At 45.8% G+C, this 13044-nt stretch overlaps 1 protein-coding gene across 1 annotated transcript in view; it reads right to left on the reverse strand.

Annotated features, from left to right (window-relative positions):
* ALDH3B2 (aldehyde dehydrogenase 3 family, member B2) overlaps positions 1-695 on the reverse strand; it is a 22580-nt gene extending 21885 nt beyond the window's left edge. The window contains exons 1-2 of the mRNA XM_011987035.1: positions 548-695; positions 292-462 (exon numbers count right to left, since the gene is read on the reverse strand). Of these exons, the coding sequence (XP_011842425.1) occupies positions 292-350 (59 nt within the window). The 5' untranslated portion in view covers positions 351-462; positions 548-695. The remainder of the gene's footprint in view (positions 1-291; positions 463-547) is intronic.
* Positions 696-13044: the final 12349 nt, after the last annotated feature.

Genomic DNA, 13044 nt, shown 5'->3' on the forward strand with positions numbered 1-13044 from the left:
GGGGTCTGTCCCCATCCCTGGGGCTCCTGGGGAACAGGCTTCATTTCCAGGGGTGCTTCCCAGGAGCCTGCCACAGGGCAAGGTGAGGCTCAGAAGACACCAGTGCCCACCTCCCTCTCCTGAGCAAGCCCTGTGCCCATGGCCCCTGCAGCCACAGGCCCCTTGGTGGGCTCGCCCCATGATCCACGTGCCATGAGCACACATCCCCTTCCCTCCATGCCCCTGGTTCCCACCAGTGCCCTTTACCTTGAGCTCCCTCTGCCCGACCCTCACCCCTGTGCCCCCACATACCCCAGCGTGGGCTCTGCTCCCGGGTTCTTCACTGCACCTCCACCCCCTTTCTTGGACATGCTGCCTTCAGATGCGCAGGCTCTGCTCCTACCCCCAGGCCTCAGCCCTGCTGTGCTGACTGCGATCCTCCCGGGAGCCTGGCAGCTCCCAAACCAACTCCCGTGCCCACGCCTGGCAATGGGGTAATCATTGGGGTGATGCTCAGGGTTACCCAATAGGCGTGGGGCAGGGCTGCACGTCCTAATTACGAACCTGCCTTTTTCTCACTGCCAGGATCTACAGCTGCTCTGTGTCTGCCCTGTTCTTCCAGGGCCGTGCCCCCAGGGACCACACTGCACAGCCAGCTTGGGAACAGGTTAGACAAGTCAAGGCTGTCTGAAGCTTTGCTGTGTGGTTACTGGAATGGGCTAGCAGGGAGATACCTGATCAGGAAAAAGGATTCCCAGGGGAAGGTCACAGGATGAAAATATCAGCAAGACCCTGGTGGCAAATGTTGCCTCCACCAGGAAGTCCTCCTAGGACCCAGCCACAGTGGTCCCATGCCACCCATGGCCCCACCTAGGGTCTCTATGCTAAATCTTCATCTCCCTCCTCTCCTCTCCTCTCCTCACTCTTCAGGGTTCACAGGTCAAGATGAACAACTGTGGCTCTATTTCCACTCCCAATGTGCCCAGCTGGCATAGTCAGGGCAGAGGAAGGGGCCAAGACCTTTGCAGAGAGAACCCTGATGGGTGACGGCACCTGTAGCTCTTGGATAGTGCATTGTTCATTAGTTTATTTACTGTACAACCGTGGGTAAGTTGCTTAAAGTCTCTGAGCCTTTCAGAAGTTAACAATAACACCTGATTGCCATGGTTCTTGAGAGGGTCACAGAGGGAGATGTGAGAATGGAAAAGGCAGATCACAGCTCCTAGCACAAAATCAGTGCCTCTCAGCATTGCCTGCTAATGTTTCCACAAGTATTTGCTGAGCACCTTCTAGGTTCCCGGGGTGGGGGGCAGAATGAGCTCAGGTCCCACTATTGTCCTTCGTGGATGGCGTGACCCTGTCCCCTCCCCACCTTCCCCCAAGCCTGAGGCCAAGGACACGCCCTGTTGAGGGCTGCAGAGTCTCTTGGCAGAGTGTGCAGCCCTGTGGGCAGGAGGGACGTCTGAGATAACCCTTGGTTGTGACTGGAGCCAGCCCAGTGGGGGCCACAGCCTGTGACCAAGCCCTGGTCCCGGAATCCTCGGTAGCTAAAGATGTAAATGCCAATGTGACACCAGGAACCGAACTCGGGATGTTGAAGGGGACACAGGGCAGAATCCTAGGGCCCATCTAAAAGCAGCAGATGGGTTATGGCCACTGGGGAGGTCCACTGCCTCCAAACCACTGAATTGTACACTGTAAATGGGTGAGTTGTATGGGATATGAATTCTATCTCAGAAGCTGTTTTGTTTTGTTTTGGTAAACTGAACTGACAAGAAGCCTGAATAGGCTACAAATAAATTAAAAGACGGTCAACCTCAGTAGCAATTGTTAAAATGTAAAATAGGCCCGGTGCAGTGGCTCACACCTGTAATCCCAGCACTTTTGGGAGGCTGAGGCTGGTAGATCACTTGAGGTTAGGAGTTCCAGATCAGCCTGGCCAACATGATGAAACCCTGTCTCTACTAAAAATACAAAAAGTTAGCCAGGTGTAGTGGCATGTTCCTGTAATTCCAGCTACTCGGGAGGCTGAGGTGGGAGAATTGCTGGAACCTGGGAGGCAAAGGTTGCAGTGAGCCGAGATCACACCATTTGCACTCCAGCCTGGGCAACAAGAGAAAATTGAAATCATATCAAGCATGCTCTCAGACCACAGGGGAATAAAACTGGAAATCAACTCAAAAAAGAACCTTCGAAACCATACAAATACCTGGAATTTAAATAACCTGCTCCTGAATGAGCATTGGGTCAAAAAAAAATCAAGATGGAAATTTAAAAAATTCTTCAAACTGAATGACAATAGTGACACAATCTATCAAAACCTCTGGGATATAGCTAAGGCTGTGCTAAAAGGAAAGTTCATAGCCCTAAATGCCTACATCAAAAAGTCTGAAAGAGCACAGACAATCTAAGGACACATCTCAAGGGACAGAGAAACAAGAACAAACCAAACCCAAACCCAGCAGAAGAAAGGAAATAACCAAGATCAGAGCAGAACTAAATGAAATTGAAACAGAAAAAAAATACAAAAGGTAAATGAAACAAAAAGCTTGTTCTTTGAAAAGATAAATAAAATTGATAGACCATTAACAAGATTAACCAAGAAAAGAAGAGAGAAAATCCAAATAACCTCACTGAGAAATAAAACAGGAGATATTACTGTCAGATCTCTGAGCCCAAGCCTGCACGCATACATCCAGATGGCCTGAAGCAAGCGAAGAATCACAAAAGAAGTGAAAATAGCCGGTTCCTGCCTTAACTGATGACATCGCCTTGTGAAATTCCTTCTCCTGGCTCAGAAGCTCCCCCACTGAGCACCTTCTGACCCCCACCCCTGCCTGCTAAAGAACAACCCCCATTGACTGTAATTTTCCATTACCTACCCAAATCCTATAAAACGACCCCACCCCATCTCCCTTCACTGACTCTCTTCCAACTCAACCTGCCTGCACCCAGGCGACTAAAAAGCTTTATTGCTCACACAAAGCCTGTTTGGTGGTCTCTTCACATGGACGTGCGTGAAATGTGGTGCCATGACTCGGATCAGGGGACATCCCTTGGGATATCAATCCCCTGTCCTCATGCTCTTTGCTTCGTGAGAAAGATCCACCACTACCTCTGGTCCTCAGACCAACCAGCCTAAGGAACATCTCACCAATTTTAAATCGGGTAAGCGGCCTCTGTTTATTCTCTTCTCCAGCCTCTCTCACTATCCCTCAACCTCTTTCTCCTTTCAATCTTGGCACCATCCTTCAATCTCTCCCTTCTCTTAATTTCAATTCCTTTCCTTTTCTGGTAGAGACAGAGGAGACACGTTTTATCCGTGAACCCAAGACTCTGGCACCTGTCACAGACAAGGGAAGACAGTCTTCTCTTGGTGTTTAATCACTGTGGGGACGCCTGCTTGATTATTCAGCCACGTTTCAGAGGTGTCTGATCACCACGGGGATGCCTGCCTTGATCCTTCACCCTTCATGGCAAGCACCACTTTTGGGGGGCAAGCACCCCCTACTCCTTCTCTTTGTGTCTCCACCCTCTCTCTTCTCTGAACTTGCCTCCTTCACTATGGGCAAACTTCCACGCTCCATTCCTCCTTCTTCTCCCTTAGCCTGTGTTCTCAAGAACTTAAAACCTCTTCAACTCACACCTGACCTAAAACCTAAATGCCTAATTTTATTCTACAGTGCCGCTTGACCCCAATACAAACTCGACAGTTGTTTCAAATAGCCAGAAAACGGCACTTTCGATTTTTCCATCCTACAAGATCTAGATAATTCTTGTCGTAAAATGGGCAAATGGTCTGAGATGCCTGACCTCCAGGCATTCTTTTACATATAGGTCCCTCCCTAGTTTCTGTTCCCAATGCAACTCGTACCAAATCTTCCTTCTTTCCCTCCCACCTGTCCCCTCAGTCCCAATCCCAAGCATCACTGAGTCTTTCCAATCTTCCTTTTCTACGGACCCATCTGACCTCTCCCCTTCTCCCCAGGCTGCTCCTCGCCAGGCCGAGCCAGGTCCCAATTCTTCCTCAGCCTCTGCTCCTCCACCCTATAATCCTTTAAGCACCTCCCCTCCTCACACCTGGTCTGGCTTATAGTTTCTAGCCCTCCCTCACCTGCCCAACAATTTTCTTTTAAACAGGTGGCTGGAGCTAAAGGCATAGTCAAGGTTAATGCTCCTTTTTCTTTATCTGACCTCTCCCAAATCAGTTAGCGTTTAGGCTCTTTTTCATCAAATATAAAACCCCGGCCCAGTTCATGGCTCATTTGGCAGCAACCCTGAAACGCTTTACAGCCCTAGACCCTAAAAGGTCAAAAGGCCATCTTATTCTCAATATACATTTTATTACCCAATCTGCTCCCAACGTTAAATAAAATCCCAAAAACTAAATTCCGACCCTCCAACCCCAAAACAGGACTTAATTAACCCGCCTTCAAGGTGTACAATAATAGAGTACAGCCAGCCAAGTAGCAACATATTTCTGAGTTGCAACTCTCTGCCTCCACTGTGAGAGAAACCCCAGCCACATCTCCAGCACACAAGAACTTCAAAATGCCTAAGCTGCAGCAGTCAAGCATTCCCACAGGACCTTCTCTCTCAGGATCTTGCTTCAAGTGCTAGAAATCTGGCCACTGGGCCGAGGAATGCTCTCAGCCCAGGATTCCTTCTAAACCTTGTCCCATCTGTGCAGGACCCCACTGGAAATCAGACTGTCCAACTCACCCAGCAGCCACGCCCAGAGCCCCTGGAACTCTGGCCCAAGGCTCTCTGACAACTTCCCACAACTTCTCGACTTAGGGACTGAAGACTGACGCTGTCCGATCACCTCGAAGCTTCCTGGACCATCACAGATGCTTTGGATAACTCTTGCAGTGCAGGGTAAGTCCATCCCCTTCTTAATCAATATGGATGCTACCCACTCCACATTACCTTCTTTTCAAGGGCCTGTTTCTCTTACCTCCATAACTGTTGTGGGTATTGACGGCCAGGCTTCTAATCCTCTTAAAACTCCCAAACTCTGGCGCCAACTTGGACAATTTTCTTTTATGCACTCTTTTTTAGTTATCCCCACCTACCTAGTTCCCTTATTAGGCTGAGATATTTTAACAAAATTATCTGCTTCCCTGACTATTTCTGGACTACAGCCACACCTCATTGCTGCCCTTTTCCCCAGTTCTAAGCCTCCTTCACATCCTCCCCTTGTATCTCCCCACCTTAATCCACAAGTATAGGACACCTCTACTCCCTCCTTGGCGACTGATCAATTCACCCCTTACCATCCCATCCCATTAAAACCTAATCACCCTTACACCACTCAACACCAATATCCCATCCCACAGCATGCTTTAAAAGGATTAAAGCACCAGGCGTGGTGGCTCAAGCCTGTAATCCCTGCACTTTGGGAGGCCGAGGTGGGCAGATCATGAGGTCAGGAGATCGAGACCATCCTGGCTAACACGGTGAAACCCCATCTCTACTAAAAATACAAAAAATTAACCGGGTGCAGTGGCAGGCGCCTGTAGTCCCAGCTACTCAGGAGGCTGAGGCAGGAGAATGGCGTGAACCCAGGAGGCGGAGCTTGCAGTGAGCCGAGATCACGCCACTGCACTCCAGCCTGGGCGACAGAATGAGACTCTGCCTCAAAAAACAAAAACAAAAACGGATCAAAGCCTGTTATCACTTGCCTGTTACCACATGAGCTTTTAACTCTCCTTGAGCCTATAAACTTTCCTTACAATTCCCCCACTTTACCTGTTCAAACACCGGACAGGTCTTACAGCTTAGTTCAGGATCTGTGCCTTATTAACCAAATGGTTTTGCCTATGCACCCCATGGTGCCAAACCCATATACTCTCCTATCCTCAATACCTCCCTCCACAACCCTTCCACAACCCATTATTCTGTTTTGGATCTCAAACATGGTTTCTTTACTATTCCTTTACACCCTTCATTCCAGCCTCTCTTCGCTTTCACTTGCACTGACCCTGACACTCCTCAGGCTCAGCCAATTACCTGGGCTGTACTGCTGCAAGGTTCGCGGACAGCCCCCATTACTTCAGTCAAGCCCAAATTTCTTCCTCATCCATTACCTATCTTGGCATAATTCTTCATAAAAACACATATGCTCTCCCTGCCTATTGTGTCTGACTGATCTCTCAAAGCCCAACCCCTTCTACAAAACAACAACTCCTTTCCTTCCTGGGCATGGTTGGATACTTTCGCCTTTGGATACCTGGTTTTGCCATCCTAACAAAACCATTATATAAACTCACAAAAGGAAACCTAGCTGACCCCATAGATCCTAAATCCTTTCCCCACTCCTCTTTCCGTTCAATGGAGACAGCTTTCAAGACTGCTCCCACCGTAGCTCTCCCTGACTCATCCCAACCCTTTTTTCATTACACACACAGCCAAAGTGCAGGGCTGTGTGGTTGAAATTCTTACACAAGGACGGGGACCGTGCCCTGTGGCCTTTTCATCCAAACAACTTGACCTTACCGTTTTAGCCTAGCCACCATGTTTGAATATGGCGGCTGCCACTGCCTTAATACTTTTAGAGGCCCTCAATGTGGGGAAAAGAAAGAGAGATCTGGCCGGTCGCGGTGGCTCACGCCTGTAATCCCAGCACTTTGGGAGGCTGAGACAGGAGGATCACGAGGTCAGGAGATCGAAACCATCCTGACTAACATGGTGAAACCCCATCTCTACTAAAAATACAAAAATTAGCCAGGCACAGTGGCGGGCTCCTGTAGTCCCAGCTACTCGGGAGGCTGAGGCAGCAGAATGGCGTAAACCCGGGAGACGGAGCTTTCAGTGAGTGGAGATCGTGCCACTGCACTCCAGCCTGGGAAAAAAGAAAGAGAGATCAGACTGTTACTGTGTCTATGTAGAAAGAAGTAGACATAAGAGACTCCATTTTGTTCTGTACTAAGAGAAATTCTTCTGCCGTGAGATGCTGTTAATATGTAACCCTAGCTCCAACCCTGTGCCGACAGAGACATGTGCTGTGTTGACTCAAGGTTTAATGGATTTAGGGCTATGCAGGATGTGCTTTGTTAAAAAAGTGCTTGAAGGCAGTATGCTTGTTAAAAGTCATTGCTATTCTCTAATCTCAAGTACCCAGGGACACAATACACTAGGGAAGGCTGCAGGGACCTCCGCCTAGGAAAGCCAGGCATTGCCCAAGGTTTCTCCCCATGTGGTAGCCTGAGATATGGCCTCTTGGGAAGGGAAAGACCTGACTGTCCCCCAGTCTGACACCCATAAAGGGTCTGTGCTGAGGAGGATGAGCGAAAGAGGAAGTCCTCTTTGCAGTTGAGATAAGAGGAAGGCATCTGTCTCCTACTCATTCTCGGGCAATGGAAAGTCTCCATGTAAAACCCGATTGTATGTTCTATTTACTGAGCTATGAGAAAACCACCTTAGGGCTGGAGGTGAGACATGCTAGAGGCAATACTGCTCTTTAATGTACTGAGATATTTGTATAGGTGCACATCAAGGCACAGCACCTTTCCTTAAACTTATTTGTGATACAGAGACCTTTGTTCACATGTTTTCCTGCTGATCCTCTCCGAACTGTGACCCTATTGTCCTGCCACTTCCCCCTCTCCGAGATGGTAGAGATAATGATCAGCAAATACTGAGGGAACTCAGAGACAGGTCCCTGCACAGGTCCTCCGTATGTTGAGCGCCCGTCCCCTGGGCCCCCTTGCTTTCCTCTATTCTTTGTCTCTGTGTCTCTTTCTTTTCTCAGTCTCTGGTCCCACCTGATGAGAAATGCCCATACGTGTGGTGGGGCAGGCCACCCCTTCATCTGGTGCCCAACGTGGGTGCTTTTCTCTAGGGTGAAGGTACGCTCAAGCGTGATCATTGAGGATAAGTCAATGAGAGATTCCCGAGTACGTCTATGGTCAGCCTTGCGGTAAGCTTGTGCGCTCAGAAGAACGTAGGGTAACAATGGGACAAACTGAAAGTAAATATTCCTCTGTTCTCAGCTCTATTAAAATTCTTTTAAGAAGAGGGGGAGTTAGAGTCTCTACGAAAAATCTAATCATGCTATTTCAAACGATAGAACAATTCTGCCCATGGTTTCCAGAACAGGGAACTTTAGATCTAAAATATTGGGAAAAAAATTGGCAAAGAATTAAAACAAACAAGTAGGGAGGGTAAAATCATCCCACTTACAGTATGGAATGATTGGGCCATTATTAAAGCAGTTTTAGAATGGTTTCAAACAGGAGAAGATAGCATTTCAGTTTCTGATGTCCCTGAAAGCTGTGTAATAGATTGTGATGAAGAGGCAGGGATAGAATCCCGGAAAGGAATGGAAAGTTCACATTGTAAATATGTAGCAGAGCCGGTAATGGCTCGGTCAACGTTAAATGTTGACTACAATCAATTACAGGAGGTGATATATCTTGAAACATTAGAATTAGAAGAAAAAGGTCCAGAATTAGCAGGGCCATCAGAGTCTAAATCACGATGGCCAACTCCTCTTCCTGCAGTTCAGATGCTTGTAACATTACAACCTCAAATGCAGGTTAGACAAGCACAAACCCCAAGAGAATATCAAATAGAGAAAGAGTCTCTGTCATGGCAATGCTAATCCAAATACAGTATCCACAATATCAGCCGGTAGAAAATAAGACCCAACCGCCAGTAGCCAATCAATACTGGCTGCCAGCCGAACTTCAGTATCGGCCGCCCCCAGAAAATCAGTCTAGACCGCCAGGAATGTTTCCAGCACCACAGGGCAGGGCGCTATAGCCTCAGCTGCCCACTATGAGACTTAGTCCTACAGCATCACCTAGCGGACAGGGCAGTGCATTACATAAAATTATTGGTAGAGCAAGAAAACAAGGAGATATTGAGGCGTGGCAATTCCCAGTAATATTAGAGCCAATACCACCTGGAGAAGAGGCTCAAGAGGGAGCGCCTTCCCTAGCTGAGGCCAGATATGAGTCTTTTTGTCTAAAAATGCTAAAAGATATGAAAGAGGAAGTAAAACAGTATGGAGTCAACTGCCCTTATATGAGGACATTATTAGATTCCATTGCTCATGGACATAGACTCATTCCTTATCATTGGGAGATTTTGGCCAAATCATCACTCTCACCCTCTCAATTTTTATAATTTAAGACTTGGTGGATTGATGGGGCACAAGAACAGGTCCGAAGAAATAGGGCTGCCAATAGTCCAGTTAACATAGTTGCAGATCAAGTATTAGGAACAGGTCAAAATTGGATCACTACTAATCAACAAGCAATAATGCAGAATGAGGCCATTGAGCAAGTTAGAACTATCTGCCTTAGAGCCGGAGGAAAAAGCCAAGATCCAGGAACCACCTGCCCCTCATTCAATACAATAAGACAAGGCGCTAAAGAGCCCTACCCTGATTTTGGAGCAAGGCTCCAAAACGCTGCTCAAAAATCAATTACCAATGAGAATGCCTGTAAGGTCATAGAGGAGTTGATGGCATACAAAAACGCCAATCCTGGGTGGCAATCAGCCATTAAGCCATTAAAAGGACAGGTCCCGGCAGGATCAGATGTAATCTCAGAGAACATAAAAGCCTGTGATGGAATTGGAGGAGCTATGCCTAAAGCTATGCTTATGGCTCAAGCAATAATGGGAGTTGCTTCATGAGGACAAGTTAGAACATTTGAGGGAAAATGTTACAATTATGGTCAAATTGGTCATCTAAAAAAGAATTGCCCAGTCTCAAATAAACAAAATATAACAACTCAAGCTACTACAACAACAGATAAACAGCCACCTGGCCTATGTCCAAGATGTAAAAAAGGAAAACACTGGGCTAATCAATGTCGTTCGAAATTTGATAAAAATGGGCAACCATTGTCGGGAATGTCAGGCCCTGCAACACACTGGGGCATTCCCAGTTCGGCCCTTTGTTCCTCAGGGTTTTCAGGGACAACAACTCCACTGTCACAAATGCCTCAGGGAATGCGCCAGTTACCACAATACAGCAATTGTTCCCCGCCACAAGCGGCAGTGCAGCAGTAGATTTAAGCACTATACAAGCAGTCTCTCTGCTTCCAGGGGAGTCCCCACAAAAAAATCCCCACAGGGGTATATGGCCCACTGCCTGAGGGGACTGTAGGACTAATCTTAGGAAGGTCGAGTCTAAATCTAAAAGGAGTTCAAATTCACACTGGTGTGGTTGATTCAGACTACAAAGGCAAAATTCAATTGGTTATTAGCTCCTCAATTCCTTGCAGTGCCAGTCCAGGAGACAGAATTGCTCAATTATGACTCCTGCCTTATATTAAGGTTGGAAACAGTGAGATAAAAAGAACAGGAGGGTTTGGAAGCACTGATCCTACAGGAAAGGCTGCATATTGGGCAAGTCAGGTCTCACAGAGCAGACCTGTGTGTAAGGCCATTATTCAAGGAAAACAGTTTGAAGAGTGAATAGACACTGGAGCAGATGTCTCTATCATTGCTTTAAATCAGTGGCCAAAAAATTGGCCTAAACAAAAGGCTGTTTGTTACAGGACTTGTTGGCATAGGCACAGCCTCCGAAGTGTATCAAAGTACGATGATTTTACATTGTTTACAGCCAGATAATCAAGAAAGTACTGTTCAGCCAATGATTACTTCAGTTCTTGTTAATCTGTGGGGTCGAGATTTGTTACAACAATGGGGTGCAGAAATCATTATGCCTACTCCATTATACAGCCCCACGAGTCAAAAAATTATGACTCAGATGGGATATGTACCAGGAAAGGGACTAGGGAAAAATGAAAATGGCATTAAAGTCCCAATTGAGACTGAGAGAAATCAAGAAAGAAAAGGAATAGGGCATCCCTTTTAGGGGCGGCCACTGTAGAGCCTCCTAAACCCATTCCATTAACTTGGAAAACAGAAAACCTGTATGGATAAATCAATGGCTGCTACCAAAACAAAAACTGGAGGTTTTGCGTTTATTAGCAAAGGAACAGTTAGAAAAGGGACTTATTGAGCCTTCATTCTTGCCTTGGAATTCTCCTGTGTTTGTAATTCAGAAGAAATCCAGCAGATGGCGTATGTTAACTGATTTAAGAGCCGTAAATGCCATAATTCAACCCATGGGGCCGCTCCAACCCGGGTTGCCCTCTCCCACCATGATCCTAAAAGACTGGCCTTTAATTATAATTTATCTGAAGGATTGCTTTTTTACCATTCCTCTGGCGGAGCAGGATTTTGCAAAGTTTGCCTTTACTATACCAGCCGTAAATAATAAAGAATCAGCCACTAGGTTTCAGTGGAAAGTGTTACCCCAGGGATTGCTTCATAGTCCAACTATTTGTTAGACTTTTGTAGGTCAAGCTCTTCAACTAGTTAGAGACAAGTTTTCAGACTGTTATGTCATTCATTATGTTGATGATATTTTATGTGCTGCAGAAACGAGAGACAAATGAATTGACTGTTACACATTTCTGCACGCAGAGGTTGCCAACGCAAGACTGGCAATAGCATCTGATAAGATTCAAACCTCTACTCCTTTTCGTTATTTAGGGATGCAGATAGAAAATAGAAAAATTAAGCCACAAAAAATAGAAATAAGAAAAGACACATTAAAAACATTTAATTACTTTCAAAAATTGCTAGGAGATATTAATTGGATTCGGCCAACTCTCTGCATTCCTACTTAGGCCATGTCAAATTTGTTCTCTATCTTAAGGGGAGACCCAGACTTAAATAGTAAAGTAATATTAACCCCAGAGACAACAAAAGAAATTAAATTAGTGGAAGAAAAAATTCAGTCAGCACAAATAAATAGAATAGATCCCTTAGCCCCACTCCAACTTTTGATTTTTGCTACTGCACATTCTCCAGCAGGCATCATTGTTCAAAATACTGATCTTGTGGAGTCGTCATTTCTTCCTCACAGTACAATTAAGACTTTTACATTGTACTTGGATCAAATAGCTATATTAATTGGTCAGGCAAGATTACGAATAATAAAATTGTGTGGAAATGACCCAGACAAAATAGTTGTTCCTTTAAACAAGGAACAGGTTAGACAAGCCTTTATCAATTCTGGTGCATGGCAGATTGGTCTTGCTGATTTTGTGGGAGTTATTGATAATCATTAGGCAAAAACAAAAATCTTCCAGTTTTTAAAATCGACTACGTAGATTTTACCTAAAATTACCAGACATAAACCTTTAGAAAATGCTCTGACAGTGTTTACTGATGGTTCCAGCAATGGAAAAGCGGCTTACTCCGGGCCAAAAGAGCGAGTCATCAAAACTCAATATCAATCGGCCCAAAGGGCAGAGTTGGTTGCAGTCATTACAGTGTTACAAGATTTTAATCAACCTGTTAATATTATATCAGATTCTGCATATGTAGTACAGGCTACAAGGGATGTTGAGACAGCTCTAATTAAATATAGCATGGATGATGAGTTAAACCAGCTGTTCAGTTTATTACAACAAACTGTAAGAAAAAGAAATTTCCCATTTTATATTACTCATATTCGAGCACACACTAATTTACCAGGGCCTTTAACTAAAGCAAATGAACAAGCTGACTTACTGGTGTCGTCTGCATTCATAAAAGCACAAGAACTTCATGCTTTGACTCAAAAATGCAGCGGGATTAAAAAACAAATTTGATGTCACATGAGAACAGGCAAAAGATATTGTACAACATTGCACCCAGTGTCAAGTCCTACCCCTGCCCACTCAAGAGGCAAGAGTTAATCCCAGAGGTCTGTGTCCTAATGTGTTACGGCAAATGGATGTCACACATGTACCTTCATTTGGAAGATTATCATGTGTCCATGTGACAGTTGATACTTACTCAGATTTCGTATGGGCAACCTGTCAGACAGGAGAAGGTACTTCCCATGTTAAAAAACATTTATCATCTTATTTTACTGTAATGGGAGTTCCAGAAAACATTAAAACTGACAATGAGGCCAGGCATGGTAGCTCAAGCCTGTAATCCCAGCACTTTGGGAGGCCGAGACGGGCGGATCACGAGGTCGGGGGATCAAGACCATCCTGGCTAACATGGTAAAACCCCGTCTCTACTAAAAAATACAAAAAACTAGCC

Source organism: Mandrillus leucophaeus, unplaced genomic scaffold (assembly GCF_000951045.1).
Source record: "Mandrillus leucophaeus isolate KB7577 unplaced genomic scaffold, Mleu.le_1.0 Scaffold30, whole genome shotgun sequence".
Lineage (NCBI taxonomy): Eukaryota > Metazoa > Chordata > Mammalia > Primates > Cercopithecidae > Mandrillus > Mandrillus leucophaeus.